Source organism: Petromyzon marinus, chromosome 36, assembly GCF_048934315.1.
Source record: "Petromyzon marinus isolate PM22_M1 ecotype Great Lakes invasive population chromosome 36, UKy_Petmar_22M1.pri1.0, whole genome shotgun sequence".
Lineage (NCBI taxonomy): Eukaryota > Metazoa > Chordata > Hyperoartia > Petromyzontiformes > Petromyzontidae > Petromyzon > Petromyzon marinus.
The window spans coordinates 504,045-525,936 of record NC_133702.1 but is presented as its reverse complement, the minus strand read 5'-3'; the positions used below and the strand labels follow the sequence as shown (position 1 = coordinate 525,936).

Here is a 21,892-nt window from a genome sequence, read left to right as displayed (position 1 = left end):
GTCCACAGGACGACTCCAGAGGCGCGAGGAGGAACCACAGACGAGCGGTAAGGCAGCTACACAGTGAGCCGACTCCAATCGATTGTCCAAGCTCTGACGTCCTCTAAGTGTGAAGGTGTTATCGTCCAATTACTGAATGTTATCATGTGGGAGGAAACCGGAGTAACCAGAAAAATAAACCAGGCATGCGAGGGGGAAACACTGTATCTCACACAGACGGAACAAGTGGAGTCCACATTGCTACTATTCTGTCCTCTCCTGGCAAGCCAGGGTATGATACATCACGCTGGTGACTCGAAGCTCCACGACTCTGTGTTGTGATGTGGGCACACGAGCCTTCTTATAAACAAACATTCACAAACAACATTAAGAAGCGTGTGGAACAATCCTCATTTTTATTACAATAGCTTGAGCACGTGAGCATATCGTTGAGACCTAACAATATAAATAGCATCATTTGTATCCCTAACGCACGGAAAGTTGACACAGTTACACATTTAGTGTTCCGTTGCTGAACCCCAGCCCAAAATGCACGGCCGTTTTCATAAACCCAGACCCAATGGCGCACAGACACGAGCCATTTGGCTTGAGTTCAAACGTTTTCCTTGCATGATGCACACTCCACGTACTCGACACTGAATATGTACAGCCCTTTGTCGATCCACTGATGGATGTATCAAGGGGAAAGGTAAAGGGGCAGCGCTGACATTTCTCGTTCACACCACTGCTGGCAGAAAGGCCTCCACGAGAGGGAGCTCTAGAGGGCTCCCTCTACAGGGTATTGGCCTACTCTTCCACACTGGTCAAACATCCTGGAAGAGGAGGTGGGGAGGTGGAAGAAGCCGTGCCCTGTGTTGTCTCGACTGCCGCGCCGGCAGACGTAGCCGGCGACCTCGTGAGTCCGTGCACTGTGACACGTGGGCTGCGCTCCTCCTCCGCTGCACTCCTCGACAACTATTCAGGGGCAGCTTTTCTGACCAAGCAAACCCTGCGGTTTGCTTCGGTTGCTATATCTAACAGTAACCAAAACTGCCTATTCACTAACACAGCATGAACAACAACAACAACAAGGTGAATGGGAATCATCACAACCAGCGAGGAGGCCGAGCGGCTAAGCGACTCGTAGCACCGGGCGGCTCCCGGCGCTGGGTGTGGGATTCCTCTCCGTAGGAGCCGCCTCCGTGTGGACAGTATCGGGCTCACGGCCTCAGCACCAGTCACCCATTACTGTCCAAATGAAAGCCATCAAATATTATTTGGCTTCACCCTTGACTTGGATAAAGTTGAGCTTTTGAGAACTCGAATTTTTTATCGAGTCTGCTGGGTAACACAGGCGATACATCTCCTTACACGGTGTGGCATAGCAGGCTGGATCTGGAGCCTTTTCTGAGACCCCCTTGGATCTGAGGCCACGCGCAAACTTCCCTCCTAGACCCCCGACTCCCCCCGCTCTCTGAGGCCCTGTGACAGAGTGCCGACTGACTCGCGTTGGGTGGCAGAGGCCTCTGGATGAGTTCCGTGGCGTAGCCTTCAGCATCATTCCCTGCCGTGACGGCTTGGAGCCCTGCCCACCGAAGGAACTCCGGAACGGACATGTCTCTTCATCTCTTGCCGTCAATCTGATATGACATTTAAGATGCAGTTGTTGCCAGCATCCAGAAATATATAAATATACATGTTTAACAAAAAAACACAATGTTGTTACAGAGGAAGTTAAAGGGGAGTGGCCTCAGATATTTGGTAAAAGTTAAAATCTCATTGTGCTTGGGTGGTCGAAAATTATGTGCTGAACGGACGAGAGATGTGGGTCGCACTCTGCTGCTGCGGAGCTGCTGCTGCTGCTCCTGCTGCTGGCGGTGGTGGAGCTACTGCCGGTGCTGGCGGTGTTGGCGGTGTTGGTGCTGCTGGTGGTGTTGGTGCTGGCGGTGCTGCTGCTGGTGGTGTTGGTGCTGGCGGTGTTTACTGGGCTCACACATCAGACGCCCCTAAGCGTCCGTCTCCTTTTTGCCGTTCCTGTGCGTGAGGTCGCTCTCCCCGTGTAGGGTGCCCGAACCGGCCCTGGTGCCCGACAACTCCAGGTCGCCCTTCTGGTCCTGGCTCTGCTCTTGCAGCTGCTCACGCCGGAGCAGCCGGAAGTGGATGAAGTTTCCGACGCCCAGGAAGAGTCCCGACAGCACCATGATGCCCCCGCACGTGAGGTACATGGCGTTGTAGCTCCCGGTCCTGTCCACCAGCCAGCCTGCGGCACACACACGCAAAGATCCCCCGTGTAGCCTTTACCAGACTGTTGGGGCAAGTGCTATTGGCGAATAGCACCTGTGATAGGATGGCACGGCACACGAGGGGGTAGGTGGCCAGCACCACGCTCGAATGCCTTTAGTCTCTCCAGTGGCAAGGTTTACAGGTGTTCATTTGAGAGGAGGACCAGAACAGGTTCAGATAATTGTCACTGGTGTTGGTGGCCGTGAGCGGGAATCGAACTCGGGTCATCGGATTCGTAGTGCAGCACGCTAACTGCTGCGCCACCACTCCCACCCCCCACAGACATCGCAACCGCAGTGTGGGTCGACAGAAGGCGTGGGAGCGGCCGCGTCCCGCCGTGCCGCACGTGTGGAGAGGGCACGTGGAGAGGGCACGCGTGTAGAGGGCACGTGTGGAGAGGGCGCGTGTGGAGAGGGCACGTGTGGAGAGGGCGTGCGTGTAGAGGGCACGTGTGGAGAGGGCACGTGTGGAGAGGGCACGTGTGGAGAGGGCACGTGTGGAGAGGGCACGTGTGGAGAGGGCGCGTGTGGAGAGGGCACGTGTGGAGAGGGCACGTGTGGAGAGGGCGCGCGCGTCCTGGGAGTGTGGCAGTGAGGCGAGGGATGCTGTGCGGGCTGCTTCCACACGGGGGTGGTGGCGGAGTGGGGAGGCCACAGAGCGGAGTGGGGAGGCACGCGGCCGCGTGGTGCAGGCGACAATCCAGACACGTCAAAGAGAAGAGAGACGCGGAAGAAGAGTCCCAGTTTGTAACGCTCATCTATTGTACAGCCTCTGTGCACGCACGTGCGTTGTGTAAGGCGGTAGTGTGGTTTCGAATAATTCACAAATAAAATTAGTTGCAGCCCACCCAGGCAGGGGTCGACTTTGTCCATCATCCTTTCGAGGTCAATAAATTAGTTACTACTTTGTGACAAGTCAACAGCGGTCGTTTCATGTCAAGGTTCGCCTCCACCGTCGGAATTCAGAATTTGGAAAATCCGCCGCTGTCTCAGCGCCGACCACGCTCGTGACGCTTCGTTGTTGGCATCGTGTGCGGTCGTGCGCGGTGCGTGGGACCTGGTGGGGGGCAGGGAGCGAGTGGGGTGGTGGGGGGGCTCACCTCCGAAGGGCGGCCCCACCAGCAGCGGGCAGCACACTGCCATGGTGACGAGTCCCAGCGCGCTGGGGAAGCGCTTCGCCCCGACCAGGTCCATGAGCGCCTCGAAGAGCACGGCGCACAGCAGGCCGTAGAAGACGGCGAAGCCCACGGCGAACACCGCCAGGCCCCAGAATCCCGTGGCCAGCGGGCACAGCAGGTCGCACACGCCCGTCAGCAGGATGGAGAGGCTCAGCATGTTGTGGATCTGCGGGGGAAGGGTGACGCAACACGGCCGCTGAGTTCCGCGACTGGCACGGAGGCCCGGTGCCGGCAATGTAACGTGGCCACTGCGGGGAGTTGATGTTTGACCCATTTGTGCAGATTTACCAGTGCTCTCGCCCTATATGTGCACGACAGTACTTTGTTTAGCTAGGAGCTTGTTTCTTCCCACACACCCAACATAGCCAACAAGGAATGACCCAATGACCCAGGCATGACCCTCCTGGGAAATGTTCTTGGCTCTCACTGAGGCTTACCTGGATGAAGCTAATCCAGTTTCAGCAATGCATTTTGTTTCACTCATGTTTACAGTGAACCTAACATTGTAAGCCTCTTTTATTAAACATTCTCAGAATTATTTCCTGCAGATAATTTCCATTCATCTAATGAGGGAATGAATATAAATGGGGAAAATATATCAGCGCTCTTGGATTTGTTGATATAACAACTGACGGAAATTACTGACTTGAAATTACACAACGACTGAATAGAGAAGGCTGATCTAACGTTGACGGGGAAAGACCCATCTTTCATCCCAGCGTCCAAAGAGCCAATCAGAGATTTGTCGATTCGAGACGCCATTAGACACCAGCCCTTCCCATATGTTCTCCATCTGTCCGTCTGCCTCTCTCTGTGTCCGTCCACAAGAAGGCCGAAGCGAAGGGCCCCACGTTTCTGTGGCCGTGCCACCCGGCCGCTTCGCGATACCGAGGGCAGCGAGGCGGTTACCTGCGGGCGGAGCCAGCGTGAGTTGGCGATGGCGCCCCAGGCGGGCCGCGCCACCAGGTCCACCATGGCCAGCACGGTGAGCAGCAGGGCGGCCGAGTACTCCTCGATGCCCATGTGCTTGGCGGAGGGCGTGAGGAACACGATGGGCACCAGCAACCCGATGTACATGAGCACGTTCCCCACCAGGTAGATCATGAACCCCCGGTGCACAAACAGAGTGAGGTCCAGGAGGTCAGTGATCTTCCCGCAAGCGCTCTTCTTCTTCACCTCCTCCACCTCCTCCGCCTTCTTGCCTTCGATGGTCGCCAATGGCACCTCCTCCTCCGCCTTCTTCTCCTCGACCGTCGGCTTCTTGACCGGCAACTGAAGCGGGCGGAAGAGAGCGCCGGCCACGCAGCAGTTGAGGAGGATCCCGCCCAGGATGAGGAAGCTGCCGCGCCAGCCGAAGGTGTTGAGCAGGAACTGGTTGAGTGGTGCCAGCGTACTCAGCAAGAGCGGACTGCCCATCATGCCCACGGCGTAGGCGATTGGCCGCCGCTTGTAGAAGTAGACCCCGATCATCGTGAGCGACGGCTGCAAGTTGAAGGCCAGGCCCATGCCTGTACGCGGCATGATGGGGGGGGGAGGGGTCACGCGGGGTCACACGAGGTCATTCACGACGAGGCTGGTCTCCGCTTGGCCCAAGAGTCAGAGCTTTGGGCTGAGCCGAGGGGCAGCGCGGCGCTCGGCCCAAAGTGAACTTTATACGGTGCCCTTGACACGGCCAACGGTGCCTTCTCATAGAGTGGTACTCGTTTTATCTGCTCCTGTAGGATGATAGGTTGAGTGAACCCCTGAACTGGGCTGTTACGGTATGGAATGATTTGGATCTGAGTGGGCTTGCAGATGGCCGGTACCAGCGTTGCCAAGGTCAGCCGCTGTGGAGGAGGAGGCTCGTGAAGGACGCTGCTCGGCATTTGGAGGCAGTCGCCCTTCAACAACAATGGAGTTTGGGGGATCGACGCTCACAATAACGAATCGAACGCCGGACGGCTAAAACACAGCAAGTTGACACAGTGGGGAGCACCGGTGGTGCATCTGCCAGTCAACTCAGTCAACCCATGGCACCTGGCTCTGTCCCGCGACCTCCTGTCAGCGAGCCTTCGACACTTCACGTGGCCTCAAAATGCACCTAGCCTGGCACAAGTGCTGTCTGTGGCTGTGTCACCGCCACTTAGTGGCGTATGGCGTTTGTTGTTATGTATTTCTGATGGTACGGCTCGATGTTTAGGTGCTTCGCTCCCCATCTGTGAATATCACTTCATTCTCGGAATGCGTGGTTCGCATTTCACAGTCGTCACGACAAATCACACGCTGATGGAAACAGCCGATTTAGTGGTGGTGCTGCGCTATTGCCAACTTGTGATTTGGGAACTTACACTCTGCGTTGACTTTGCGCCTGCATCTTGGAGTTATCGCCAGGGTTTTGGGGAGTAGGTATTTGCTGAGGCTCCGTATGACATACAGATGCATTATTTATTATGGCTCAGGCTACCAAATGTCCTGCCCGGTATGACTAGGACATTCCAGTTTCAGAAGGGCCATCCCGGTGTCCAATAGCATTTGTAAAAAAAATCATAGGGATTTTGTCCCGGCTTTGAAAAGTTCTGTCCTCATTACTCAATGACAGGGCCAAGGGCGCGGTGACGTGGGTGGCGCGCGGTCTGAGAACGAACGGCCACCCACTGTGGGCGGTGATAGCAGTCGAGTGGGCGGGGCTATTGTAAAAGTGGGTGGGGCTGATTGAGGGAAGGGCTCATCAAGTGGCTGCATGTACATGTATATTGAACTTCTTTCGCACCGTACGTAGCCAACCGTGATAACCGGAGGTGCAGGGGAAGGACAACAAACTAAACACACAAAAAGCAGCTCTAGATAAATTAGTTTTCAAACGTGTCCTGGTTGAGCCTTTGAGATATTTGGTCGCTTTACTTTAAACTTACGCCCAAACGCCACGTGATAATCCCACCACCACCTGCACATCCCGGCCTGGTTGGCCAGGCGAGTGGAACGTGAGCCTGGCGATGATTGTGTGTTCACCAAGAGCTCTGATGATAGTCGTATAAACATCGGGGACGCTGATTCAAGCAAGCACTGCGTTGTTTTCACAACTCGGGCGTAAGCAAACACATTCACCTCGCAGTGCGGTGTACAAACTACACAAAGCAAAACATAAACAAGCGCCTCTTCTGGTCCAGTCTCCGAACTGTGGAAAGTGATTACCCTAATGCTCCTTTGTCACGGACCACGTCTCCCTCGAACGTTTGTGTGACATTTTTACTCGGGAGGACGGCCTCGCTGAGGGTCAATAGGCGCATTCTAAGTTCGGGCCATGGCACTGGTACATTATTTAGTTCACGTTATCGCAGATCTCACTCTGTCGTGATGCTGGCAAGAGACGGGGGCTTTGAACTTTGAGACCCGAATCTCTTCAAGTTCAATCAGTGGTAGCGCATGCCTGATCATCAGAGTTTCGGAGGCGGGGTTGGTGCATCACGGAGAGATTGCCACGTGCTGTGAGACTCCAAATCCAATTGGCTGGTGGTGGTGGCAGCACAGCATTGTGGGTTTCTGATATGTTTGTGTCAACAATGGAGCATCATTCGCTCCAATGAGTGGGTTTTATCCGGGTACACACGTTTCCTCCCAGAAGCATAATGCATATGAAGAAGATTACAAAAAAATACCATGATTTCAGTTGCGCAGGCATGTAAATTCCACATTTGCACGACAGGACCAAATATGTTCTTAACGCAACCACGATTGACTTTCTGTAATAGTGGCGTAGCCCCATTTTTACCCAACCCAGAGGGATGAAGGTGATAATGATGTCAGTCACGACAACGGTGAGGCTGCTGATGATGACGATGATGATGACGATGATTCTGACGATGGCGACGCTTGCCGTCACAGTAGCCACGTGAGGCGGCTGCAGCTCGCCAGGGGAGTCAAAGACGTTGCGTTGCGTCACGGACCTACGAGGACACCGAGGCAGATGTAGAGCTGCATGATGGACGTGGCGAAGGAGGCGATGATCATGCCGACCCCAGCCATGATGCCGCCCAGGATCACCACCGGCCGGCTGCCAAACTTGTTGACGAGGACCCCGCACACGGGACCTAGAGGCGGCACCACGTGACACACACACACTGCTGTGACACACACACAGAGCTGTGACACACACACACTGTTGTGACACACACACACGCTGTGACACACACACACGCTGTGACACACACACACTGCTGTGACACACACACACTGTGACACACACACAGAGCTGTGACACACACACACTGCTGTGACACACACACACTGCTGTGACACACACACACACTGCTGTGACACACACACTGCTGTGACACACACACACACAGCTGTGACACACACACACTGCTGTGACACACACACACACACACTGTGACACACACACAGCTGTGACACACACACAGAGCTGTGACACACACACACAAAGCTGTGACACACACACACTGCTGTGACACACACACACACTGTGACACACACACACGCTGTGACACACACACACTGTGACACACACACACTGTTACACACACACACAGCTGACACACACACTGTGACACACACACACACTGCTGTGATACACACACACACTGCTGTGATACACACACTGCTGTGATACACACACACAGCTGACACACACACACTGCTGTGACACACACACACAGCTGTGACACACACACACTGTGACACACACACACACAGCTGTGACACACACACACTGCTGTGACACACACACACAGCTGTGACACACACACACAGCTGTGACACACACACACACAGAGCTGTGACACATACACTGCTGTGACACACACACACTGCTGTGACACACACACACAGCTGTGACACACACACACAGCTGTGACACACACACAGTGACACACACACACAGCTGTGACACACACACACACTGTGACACACACACACAGCTGTGACACACACACTGCTGTGACACACACACACTGCTGTGACACACACACACGCAGCTGTGACACACACACACAGCTGTGACACACACACACTGTGACACACACACACAGCTGTGACACACACACACATTGTGACACACACACACAGAGCTGTGACACACACACACAGCTGTGACACACACACAGAGCTGTGACACACACACACTGCTGTGACACACACACTGTGACACACACACACTGTGACACACACACACTGTGACACACACTGCTGTGACACACACACACAGCTGTGACACACACACACACAGCTGTGACACACACACACAGCTGTGACACACACACACACGCTGTGGCACACACACACGCTGTGACACACACACAGCTGTGACACACACACACAGCTGTGACACACACACTGCTGTGACACACACACACATAGAGCTGTGACACACACACATAGAGCTGTGACACACACAGCTGTGACATAAACACACACAGCTGTGACATACACACACAGCTGTGACACAAACACAGCTGTGACACACACACACAGCTGTGACACAAACACAGCTGTGACACACACACACAGCTGTGACACACACACACAGCTGTGACACACACACACAGCTGTGACACACACACACGCTGTGGCACACACACACGCTGTGACACACACACAGCTGTGACACACACACACAGCTGTGACACACACACACACACTGCTGTGACACACACACACATTGCTGTGACATACACACACATAGAGCTGTGACACACACACATAGAGCTGTGACACACACACACACTGTGACACACACACAGCTGTGACACACACACAGAGCTGTGACACACACACACAAAGCTGTGACACACACACACTGCTGTGACACACACACACACTGTGACACACACACACGCTGTGACACACACACACTGTGACACACACACACTGTTACACACACACACAGCTGACACACACACTGTGACACACACACACACTGCTGTGATACACACACACACTGCTGTGATACACACACTGCTGTGATACACACACACAGCTGACACACACACACTGCTGTGACACACACACACAGCTGTGACACACACACACTGTGACACACACACACACAGCTGTGACACACACACACTGCTGTGACACACACACACAGCTGTGACACACACACACAGCTGTGACACACACACACAGAGCTGTGACACATACACTGCTGTGACACACACACACTGCTGTGACACACACACACAGCTGTGACACACACACACAGCTGTGACACACACACACTGTGACACACACACACAGCTGTGACACACACACACACTGTGACACACACACACAGCTGTGACACACACATTGCTGTGACACACACACACTGCTGTGACACACACACACGCAGCTGTGACACACACACACAGCTGTGACACACACACACTGTGACACACACACACAGCTGTGACACACACACACACTGTGACACACACACACAGAGCTGTGACACACACACACAGCTGTGACACACACACAGAGCTGTGACACACACACACTGCTGTGACACACACACTGTGACACACACACACTGTGACACACACACACTGTGACACACACTGCTGTGACACACACACACAGCTGTGACACACACACACACAGCTGTGACACACACACACAGCTGTGACACACACACACACGCTGTGGCACACACACACGCTGTGACACACACACAGCTGTGACACACACACACAGCTGTGACACACACACTGCTGTGACACACACACACATAGAGCTGTGACACACACACATAGAGCTGTGACACACACAGCTGTGACATAAACACACACAGCTGTGACATACACACACAGCTGTGACACAAACACAGCTGTGACACACACACACAGCTGTGACACAAACACAGCTGTGACACACACACACAGCTGTGACACACACACACAGCTGTGACACACACACACACGCTGTGGCACACACACACGCTGTGACACACACACAGCTGTGACACACACACACAGCTGTGACACACACACACACACTGCTGTGACACACACACACATTGCTGTGACACACACACACATAGAGCTGTGACACACACACATAGAGCTGTGACACACACACACACAGCTGTGACACAAACACACACAGCTGTGACACACACACACAGCTGTGACACAAACACAGCTGTGACACACACACACAGCTGTGACACGCACACACAGCTGTGACACACACACAGCTGTGACACACACACACACAGCTGTGACACACACACACAGCTGTGACACACACACACACGCTGTGGCACACACACACGCTGTGACACACACACAGCTGTGACACACACACACAGCTGTGACACACACACTGCTGTGACACACACACACATAGAGCTGTGACACACACACATAGAGCTGTGACACACACAGCTGTGACATAAACACACACAGCTGTGACATACACACACAGCTGTGACACAAACACAGCTGTGACACACACACACAGCTGTGACACAAACACAGCTGTGACACACACACACAGCTGTGACACACACACACACGCTGTGGCACACACACACGCTGTGACACACACACAGCTGTGACACACACACACAGCTGTGACACACACACACACACTGCTGTGACACACACACACATTGCTGTGACACACACACACATAGAGCTGTGACACACACACATAGAGCTGTGACACACACACACACAGCTGTGACACAAACACACACAGCTGTGACACACACACACAGCTGTGACACAAACACAGCTGTGACACACACACACAGCTGTGACACGCACACACAGCTGTGACACACACACAGCTGTGACACACACACACACAGCTGTGACGCACACACACAGAGCTGTGACACAGCACACATAGAGCTGTGACACACACACACACACAACTGTGACACACACACACACAGCTGTGACACACAGACACAGCTGTCACTGACACACAGACACAGCTGTGACACACACACACAGCTGTGACACACATACACAGCTGTGACACACACATAGAGCTGTGACACACACATACACAGCTGTGACACACACACACACAGCTGTGACACACACACACAGCTGTGACACACAGACACATCGAGCTGTGACACACACACAGCTGTGACACACACACACAGCTGTGACACACAGACACATAGAGCTGTGACACACACACACACATAGAGCGGTGACACACACACAGCTGTGACACACAAACATAGAGCTGACACACACACACAGCTGTGACACACACACACAGCTGTGACACACACACACAGCTGTGACACACACGTAGAGAGTTCTCTGCAGGGGAGAACGTTGCGCAACTCCCACTCGGAGGTTGCGGATGCCGCAGGAGTGGCGTCAAGAACATTTGGGTAGAAACTCCCGAGGTGTTCCCAGGAGATTCGGCACCCGACAACATTTTCCGAATGTCTGAGCGCGGTAAAATTAAACCCGCACGTGGGAAGACATCGAACACGTGCTGCGATATATCTCCTTCTAGCTGCCAAGTGTGAGATGGCATCCCGAGATCACGCGTACCCAGCAGCAGCCCCAGTGTCGCCCTATACCCCAGATTCCACAGCCTGCTCGCTGGCTGCAAGCAGTTGCACCCCTTAGCAGAAAGACATCGGTGCCCTTAATCTTACGCAGCATCTGCCAAACAAAATCACCCAAGTGACAAGAAATAACTCTGGCCGTGGATATGAAGAAAGTAATCGTAAATATATATTGTTTTGTGCCTCATGCAGCTAAAAACATGTTTTGAACAGTTCTGGGCACGGAGCCTTCTGTGGGTCACTGCTCCCCCACGACCGAGCTGCATGAGAGGCCTTGGCAGGCGTCGTGGTCCCAGCGCCCCACGCGGGGCGAGTGTCCCCCTCGTGTGTCAACAGTCTTGAGCCAACTGTTGTTGTTGTAGTAACGCGGTTGCCTGCGTTGCGATGTCTTACCCCAGCCGTACATGAAGGCGAGCATGATGGAGGAGATCCAGGCGATCTCGCTGTAGGTGGTGTCGAACACCTCCTGGATCTCTTTGTAGTAGACCGTGACCCCCTTGGGGGTGGCGTAGGAGAATCCGATGGAGATGACGGAGCCGGCGAGGACGAGCCAGCCCCAGCCGCCGTCGGGGACGCCCTCCCCGGTCCCCGAGCTCGTGGGTGGTGCCATCGTGCGGGCTCCGTGCTACGGCGCCAGCGGCGGTGGCGACGGCTCTGCTCTGCGGGAGAGGCGCACGCGACGCAGGCGGCCGCCGTCAGCGGGAAATAAGCGGCCTCGTCTCTATTAGATTCTATGGTTCTTTCGGTGAAGTCACGTAGATTTAAAAAAATAATAACAATATTTAAAAGTTAAAATAAAGTGAATAAAAAACATAAAAACATCACGACGTTTCGATCGCAACACAAGCAATCGCCATCGGGAGAAAAAAGTTTGGTTGTTTGGCTGCGCTCATCTGTGATGGAAATTCCACATTGCTGTGGTCAGGGCAATCTCACAATGATACGGCGACTGTTCACGACGTGCGAGGTGGCACGCGCCGTGGTTGTTTTCGACCCTGTCAGTGGAAATCCCTAAGTGCCACAAGCACGAGCAATTGTCAGCACGGCAAGTAGGTTTCTGCTCTAACAGGCAACAGATGTCTTTCCCTCGCACGAGTTAGCTTCTGTCAGGCACCCTGCTCAAAATGAATGGCCAGGCGGGCCCCCTTCCACACACAAATCTCTTCAGACTCAATGAAGCTTTTACCTGGCCAACGTCTCCGCATCATTCTGTCATTATTTGTACAGACACGGTCAACGCGAGAGGACAGTGACGCTGGCTGTGCGTGACGCTGGCTGTGCGTGACGCTGTGCCAGCCTTGGTGGATGGACACTCACGACGCCACCTTCACTCGGTTTCTGCAAATAGGACAGAAAGACGCGGCTCTTCTTGTGTGTGGACAACCCCTCCTGACCCGCGAAATGTTCCAACTCACGCGGCACCCCCACCACCACCCGCTCCAGCTCTGCCGTTTCCACCAAGCGAGGTCACACACGGAGACAGCTCGCTGGAGTCTTTCCACAGCCATCAAATGCAACTGCAGCCCCAGCGATGCGTTGGGGCTGTAGGGGAGCTCATTAGCGAGCGCGCAGGGCGGAGCGACGGGGCTATCAGCCGACGTGGATGGAAACGGAGTGGTGAACTGGGTGGAATGACTGCCAGGGCCGAGTTTAGCGGCGGCGAAACGTGCGGCTACGAGGTCACATTCCAGACCCCCCCACTCACCCCAGGCGCTCCGGGCTCAGTGGCAGCAGAGCAGTCCCTACGACTTTCTCGAACCCACGTCTCCGGAATGCACCCCATCTCAACAGACCTCGGAAGCTAAACAGGGTTTATGTATGTATGTTGAACTTCTTTCCCACCGTACGTAGTCACCTGTGCTAATGGAAGGTGCGGTTGGAGCCTGGATAGCGCTTGGACGGGGGACCTCCGTGCACTGTACAGGTGGTATAGGCTGCTGCGAGGCTAAGTTGCCAGCAGGGGGCAGTGCACACAAATCCATTGTACTGTAGTATGCTCCAATGCCCATGTCCCTTGCGTTAGATGGGCGATCACCGAGCATCACTCGGGGGTTGTGAGCAGCTGCCGTGGGGCTTTGTTGTGGACAAGGGACACGGCCACAACACCTATTGTTGTACTGCACCGTACCCCCGCTTCTATGCTCCATTCACCAATCCACACTGACAAGCGTGGTGACGCATGGAAAATAATTGCTACGACCCACGCGGTTTGGGGAGGCCCTCATCCAGCAGTGGATTGACAAGAAGGGCGGTGCGTGGCTGTTTCTCTGCGTGCAACGGTAACTTTAGAGATATTGCTGAGCCGCGGTGTGAGACCAGTCATTCTTCTGAAAATTCCACATTTGTATTGCAGGAGCCAGCCTCTGCAATGGGTGACCAAAGCTGACCCAGGTGGAATTCTTGCAGAGCGCTCTGCTCGCAAGGGGAGGTCGTGAGGCGTTCACGCCGTGGCCGGGAGTCAACTCAGCTCAGCGCCTCTCTGGGGGCCACGGGATTAGTAGCACGGGCGACGTCACCGCCAGACGCGTCGCACGAGGCCGACGTGAATATCGGGGCAGACTGTGGGGTGGAGTGAGCAACAGCAGAGATAACTATGGAGGCGTGGGTGGAGCTGCGAGAGAATGGAGCAGACAGGAGGGAGGTCACCCCGGGTGAGCCCCGTGGCGCTGAAGCGTGACCCACCGCGCTCGATTTTGACTTTGCAGGCACCTTCAGAAGAGGTGGCGTCAAGGCCGAAAAGCCCATTCCTGCTGGCTTCCGGGAGCAGGCGTGCGCCACATCGTCAGCATTACAAAGCAAAATCTGAGCCACGTGGGACAAGCGGCAGTGAGTATTCACAATTTCAGTCGACGTGTGACAGGTGTCTCTGGGCGGACATGCCTGAGAACCGAGGTTCAAATCCAGTTCGAAGCCAACCGCGATAAAACCGGATTCTCTCAGCCCGGTCACCAATGACTACGCAAAGGAGGGATTTCTGAAATGGTTCTGTGATGTACTCTTCTGGCGCCATTCTCTGACACGAGGTGGTGCACGACTTGCTTCCTGTGGCAGTTCGCGGACAATTTGAGGCAGTGACCTCTGTGGATGACTGAGTGATGTCTCATCGCATGCACGCGGTGTCCCGAGGTACTTTGTTTTTTTCTTTCAAACAAGCAACCACACATCCCAATAAATAAAGGGAAATATTATTGTAATTTCAGGTCACTAATTTAGCCGAAGGTCATTGCACGTCAATCTTGGCCTAGAAGCAGACACCACATATTTAATTATATCCCATTAATGACCGGGAACTCTGCAGAGAACCACCGGACAGCGAAGTTGATCCCTAAACGAAGATACACGAGCTCAGGTGAATGTTGGAAAGAGACTCGCAATGTCAGCAGAATACAGCGAGCGTGCAAGGAACACGAGTGTGACGTGTGACACAATGAGTGTGACGCGTGACACAATGAGTGTGACGCGTGACACAATGAGTGTGACGCGTGACACAATGAGTGTGACGCGTGACACAATGAGTGTGACGCGTGACACAATGAGTGTGACGCGTGACACAATGAGTGTGACGCGTGACACAATGAGTGTGACGCGTGACACAATGAGTGTGACGCGTGACACAATGAGTGTGACGCGTGACACAATGAGTGTGACGCGTGCCACAATGAGTGTGACGCGTGACACAATGAGTGTGACGCGTGACACAATGAGTGTGACACGTGACACAGTCCTGACCACTGAGGAGAACCCTCAGCCTTCCTCCAACTGCAGCTCGACGAGAATCGACGTCTGGGAGGGCCACCGATGCCGACCGATGCCACCGCTACGCCGTCCCGATCGACGCTGGCCCAGCTCTCTGGTGCGGCCTTTAGGCCTGACAGGGGCCTGAAGCCACGCACCCTTCGGTTGCCTCGAGTCAGCCGATTTGTAAACCAGAGCAATGAAGTCGGAGTCATATTCTTGGTTCTTTCGGTAAAGTCACCACGTAGAAGGGAAACAATATTGCTCTGGTTTACAAATCGGCTGACTGGAGGCAACCGAAGGGTGCGTGGCTTCAGGCCCCTGTCAGGCCTAAAAGCCGCACCAGAGCGCTGGGCCAGCGTCGATCGGGACGGCGTAGCGGTGGCATCGGTCGGCATCCGTATATTTTTATTATTTTATTGTTTCCCTTCTACGTGGTGACTTTACCGAAAGAACTAAGAATATGAATCCCTGCAGTCACGAAAGCTTTAAATCAAAATCTATTATTTTATTGTTTCCCTTCTACGTTGTGACTTTACCGAAAGAACCAAGAATATAAATCCCTGCAGTCACGAAATTTTTAAATCAAAATTGAAGTCAGAGTCGTTTATCCAGCAAAGCCTCGAAGAGGCTCAAGCCACGTTTTGAGGAGAGATTTAACTTGGACAGTTTGACCAAAACACTCTCGAGTGACAAAATAGAGAAAAAAAACACAATCTTTACAAACCATCGGCCTTCTGGGAGCGCATACTTTCAGAATAATTGATTCAGTCGAGTAGTGAGTTCGTGTGTGTGTGTGCCCAGGAAAGATGGTGAGAAAACACACAACACGCGCAATTCTTACGTGCATCAGCAATCTACTCACTCGTCCGCTTCTTACTGACCACCCCATGTATAGGCCTGTAGTTTGAGAGTCTCTCACACACACACACACATATACAATGATCTGTGTGACCCACCAACCCCTCCGTGTGATCCACACTGACTAAGCAGCGAGCCTAAGTTAGGGTTACCCTGTCCCGGTGTTACCTGGAGACGTTCGTGGGAATAACTGGCATCTGTATTCGGGCAACAGGAATTGATTTGTACCGAGGTGGCCTGACACCGTTATCGCTGCGGTGGTGAACTTCATCCGGCAAGGCTGCCCGGTGGAGATAACAGAAACTCGGCTGACTGGGAAACGCGCGTGGGTTCGTTCTGCTGTGGTGGCTCTCTCGGGAGTTCGCTCCGCACGGCGGCGGCGGCTGCTGCTGCGCACAGTGCAGCGCCATGCCGAGGTCACTGGGAATGGAAATAACGTTCGGGAAACGTTCATCCCAAAGGAGCGGCGAGCAGGCCGAGCGGAAGCAAGACGAGAGGATGCGCCGCGCGCGCCGTGAGGATCTGGGTGAGCGCTCGGCCCTGCCGAGCCTGCGGGGGATTGCCAAAGCGCGCCGTCTGCGTAGCGTGTACGTTAAAGACTCCGCGACATCAGGGCTTTTGATGCGTTCCAGTTTCACGGTCCAAATTCAAAATTAGGAGAGATAAAACCCACCAACTAATGCCAACTTATAATCTACACTTCCAGATCTGCTTTGTAAGAAACAAATACAGAATAGGCTCTCACCTGGTTTAATTATATATTTACAGCCGTTGTGTCAATCCACTGCTGGATGAAGCCCTCCCCACACTGTCGGTCATGAGGGTTGCTTGCCCATATTTCACCACGCTGGGCAAGTGTGAGCGTCGCTCCTCTGCCCTCCGTTGTTGCTGGAGGGCGACTGCCTCAAACTGCCCAGCAGCAGCGTCCTTCACGAGCCTCCTCCACCGCTGGTACCGGTCATGGGCAAGTCCACTCAGCTCCACATCCTCCCGTGCCGCATCAGCTCCATCTCTTATCTCGTCCCCCCCCCACTCCCCGTCAAAATGCCGAGGACTCAGATCCCAGTATCAAGAGTTAATTTCCACTCACTAACTTTCCGACTATTTAAGTTGTACGCATTACAGACAACTGCATCAGATACCTTACCTGCACAGAAGTCACATTAATGTATGAGTACCCCAACCCTTGTGAAATGTAGATGTGCACTCTGTTAACAGTCGCGCTAAAGAGAGGTGAGCTCGCTGCGTTTCACTCAAACAAACCTCACCGCATTCCCTCCACCCGCACCTCCGATTTGCACAGTTGGCTACCGACGGTGCGAAATAAGTTCAATCTACTGTACATACATACCTCTGTGTATGTTTTTAAATGCATCTACGTGGCATTGATTAAACGTTCCCAGAGCAGGACCCTCATGAAAACGAGTCAGTGGGGCTTTTTTTAAATAGATAATTTATATAATTATTATTACTATCGAGCATGTTTAACTTCTTTAGTCATCCACATTGTGGTCGTGGTTTATGATTTTTGTTTAATTTATATTTTTTCCCGAAAGTTTGTGCGTCCAGTGCCCAGTCTTTGGTAAACTCGGCCCATCATCTATCTGGGTTCAATAAAGCAAAGTGTCACTGTCTGGGCAATCAGTCGTAGTCATCCGAAAGGTATACTGGCTCCTGCATTAGGAACGCGTTGTCCATACAACCGGCTCAGGGCTAACGACAAACCAACCGAGACATATTTCACAGTCAGCCTATAGGCCTGTCAAAACTCCCCTGTATACCGGAATGAAGGTCAGCACAAATACCACGCGAGATCTCTCGCTACGAATCAACGCGTGCCACCGACACTCACACACAGAGGTGCAACCCCAGAACTGCCCAATGCCCCTTTCACTGCTTCTTCCCCTGCGGACCGTGGCCACCTCGCTTGGGCGTCCGTCCCCCCCCCAGGGCCCCTGCCTAAAGCCTCGCATCGCCACCGTCGCCTCGTGCACCCCTCACGTGCCGATGGCGACGGAGCCAACCTGGACGGGAGCGCTCCATCTGCCGCCCACTGTCCGTCTCGAGACACCTGCCCGGGGCTGGCTGTGTCAGGCCGTGCGTGGCCGTGCGTGGCCGTGCGTGGCTGTCGTTTGACTGGTCAAGCGACTTCTAGGGATCACATCCCACCCGCCCCGGTAGTTCGCCAGCGCCCGTCGCCATCTGCTGCTGGCGCTGCATCAAAATAAACTGCGCGGCGCGTCTCGAGCTGCAGGCTGCGATCCACTGCGACAGCCCCCTTTGTCGTCGGTACTTTACTGGGCATCTGTGAGAAAGAGCTTCGCAGCTCAACGGATTCATCCAGGATAAATACTAATTCTGATTGTTGCGTCACAATCACCGGTGACCTCGACGACCTCAACGCGGCCAATGGGATGGCAGCGCTGAAGGTGGCGCGTCGAGGTTCGGAGCTCGCGCCGCGTTGTTGTCGCCGCGGGAATCGGAGCGGGCCCGGGGCGGGGGGGGTCACGGTGGCCGTGTCGAGACGCAGCGCTGCTGACTCGACCAGGTTATCTACTACAGCGTAGCAAGTCGATTGTATTAGCTCGGTCATCATTTCTCACGAAGATAAAAAAAACATTAAATTGGGTTTTCCCTTACAATTTCATTTTGTTCATTGCTGAAACGAATACAGATGAATGCAGTACTGTGCTCTAAGTGAATCTATGCTGAACTTCTTTCGCACCGTACGGAGCCAACCGTGCTAATCGGAGGTGCTACTGGAAAACAGAAGAGCCCAGATTGCAACGCATCACCCCACCAGCTGCGAGAGACCACGCGTCCAGCTCACAGCGGTGGCGTGCGACTCTCCCTCGAGTTGACTCGCTGCTGTTTGACCCGAGTAGGACTTTGGTGCAAAACACGAGAAGTAGACATCACCAATGGCTATTATATTATTTTATTTTTATTATTTCTACGTGACTTTACCGAAAAAAACAAAGAGTAATCACCAATGGCTATCTGCTTGAGACAAAGGCAGACATTTTACATCTAATAATTTATACGTTTTTGTAATGAACGCGTTTCGGATAAGAAACGGTTTTGTCGTCGCATTTCTCGCGATGTCGATTTGAATGTCGGAGCGCGCGAGAGAGACCCCGTGGGTGCTCAGCTGAGCTCGCTCCCTACAACGCTGGCGACACGCACAGGTAGAGTTGAGACAGAGAGAGAGGGAGACGGGACACTCACTGCACGGCAGGAGGAGCAGGAGGAGTGGGGGGTTCACTCTCCCCGGAGGATGCGCTCTGTCCTCTTCGACTGCTGCCGCTGCCGCTCCGTCGGGCAGTGGCCGTGGGGACGAAGGGCTCCGTGAGTCCAAAATCCGGACTCGCTCTTCTGCAGCAGCCCTGCAGGAGGCAAAGCGCGGCGTCAGGCGAGAGAATAAATCTCGAAATGTAAATCCCCGTGCCCCGGTGCCTGGTGCCCTCGCCCGGCCGGCCGTGCGACTCTGACCTGGGTGCAGCCAGGCGCGCCGTCAGCAGCTCCCGAGGTGGCTGGTGCGGGGTCGCGTGCTCTGCGCGGACACTCGTCTCGCCATAATGAGCGGCGGGAGATGAACAGTCGGAATAAATAGCGCGGGCTCGCCTCGCTCCGAGCGGGGGGAGGGGGTGGTCGTGTGGCGGGGGGAGGGGTGGTCGTGTGGCGGGGGGAGGGGTGGTCGTGTGGCGGGGGGAGGGGTGGTCGTGTGGTGTGACCAGGTTTCGTGAGCCCGCTCCACCGCGCCCTGCGAGGCGCGGCTCCACGCTGCCTGGCGCCTTGCCTCGTCCTGCAAGGCGCCAGGCAGCGGTCCTCTCTCGCGGATGATGGGGAACGCCAGCGTCAATAAATACTCATGGGATCACAGTCTGCCCTGACTCTTTCACAAGCCAGGATGGGGAGTGGGCTGACTCACAAGTCGCCGCTCGCAAAACGTGTTCAACCGTAACTTGGGTGTCCTGTGCAGAAATGGGTGGCGATGTTGTAACTAATGAGTCCTAATTACGACGAAACTACTGCACAGTTGTCCATCCTGCATCATTGCTGCTGCTGCTACTGCCGTTATTTCGTCACATCTTCTCAAATGTATTTTATGGTGACCTTATCGAAGATATCAACAATACACTTCTTCAGGAAACGCTGATGGACTTCGCATACTGCACGAAGGCGGAGTGATTTTTACACTTTACGATGATGAGGGTAGTAGCTATCAGCAAAACGTCGTTCCCAGGAGTTCAACGTTGCGAGATGGATCTCCAATAACATCCCGGTGTGCTGAAGCGCATTGGCACGTTCACGTGACAACTTTATTAATTATCTGTGTCGGGTGGGAGAGGGTGCAGGACACACGTGGCGATGTGAACAAAAACGTTAATTGTGAACCCCTGTTCTGTTTGTTGGTTGAAACTTGTGCAGAAACCGACTGAGACAACCAGATAGGTCATATCATTGCCAGCGCTTCCTCAAGTTGGAGGGGTGCCAGATACAATCCGGTTGATTCTATTCCCATATTAATGTGAGAACGCCACGCAATGATATAAGGATGGCGTCTCCACTGCGGCGACACAATCAAGATCTCCCAGAAGAACATTCACCATTGTGTATTTGCGCCACAGCCGTTAGCTTGATGCAACATTGTGCTCGATGGAGCTCTCCACCATTCTCATGAAATGTAAATTCTAGGCCATCAACAATTTAACCGGTTGGATACCATCCCGAGGGCGTCCTGGAAACCAACTGGGGTCAAATGTTCTCCTGGGAGAGGCTATTGTGTTTGCCAGACGTTTCAGATGAAGGGAGGATGATGTCACCTCCACTGCCTCCATTCCAAGGCCAAATCCGAGACCGGTGCGACCCCACGACTCACATTCCAGCACCCGGGCCCCCGAATCGGGGGTGCTGGGCCCTCGAATCGGGGGTGCTGGGCCCTGGAATCGGGAGTGCTGGGTCCCGGAATCGGGGGTGCTGGGTCCCCGAATCGGGGGTGCTGGGCCCCCGAATCGGGGGTGCTGGGCCCCCGAATCGGGGGTGCTGGGCCCCCGAATCGGGGGTGCTGGGCCCCGCTCCACCACGTTACCGGTGAAACCCCTCAAGGTCACTCTCCTCCTGAGCGCTGCTCTATTATTGTCACCGTGGCCCCCCACACATAATCTCTCCCCCCCCCCACCTCGCCATCTGAGAGGAGCTGGAGCCTGGGCTCCCCGCTGCATAGGCAACTCACTGGGTCAGGAGGCCGCACGCTCTCGCCTTGACCCCACGACACCCCCGCCCCCACCTCGTCCTATCTCTCATCTCCCGACTCGTTACTCAACCCAGAGCCC

The 21,892-nt window shown here is 54.2% G+C and overlaps 1 protein-coding gene across 2 annotated transcripts; it reads right to left on the bottom strand.

The window, feature by feature from the left end:
* Positions 1-371: 371 nt before the first annotated feature.
* LOC116949441 (monocarboxylate transporter 2-like) lies at positions 372-20,189 on the bottom strand. Of its 2 annotated transcripts, none has more exons than XM_032966789.2 (7): positions 20,049-20,189; positions 19,785-19,942; positions 12,354-12,619; positions 7,363-7,506; positions 4,349-4,947; positions 3,362-3,605; positions 372-2,239 (listed from the first exon to the last, which is right to left on the bottom strand). In XM_032966789.2, exons 3-7 carry the CDS (start codon positions 12,568-12,570, stop codon positions 1,986-1,988), a joined length of 1,458 nt encoding a protein of 485 aa, XP_032822680.1. In that variant the 5' UTR covers positions 12,571-12,619; positions 19,785-19,942; positions 20,049-20,189; the 3' UTR covers positions 372-1,985. The 2 variants fall into 2 exon arrangements, with proteins under 2 accessions (XP_032822680.1, XP_032822681.1); XM_032966790.2 differs by having other exon boundaries at positions 12,354-12,614.
* Between the last annotated feature and the right edge of the window lie 1,703 nt (positions 20,190-21,892).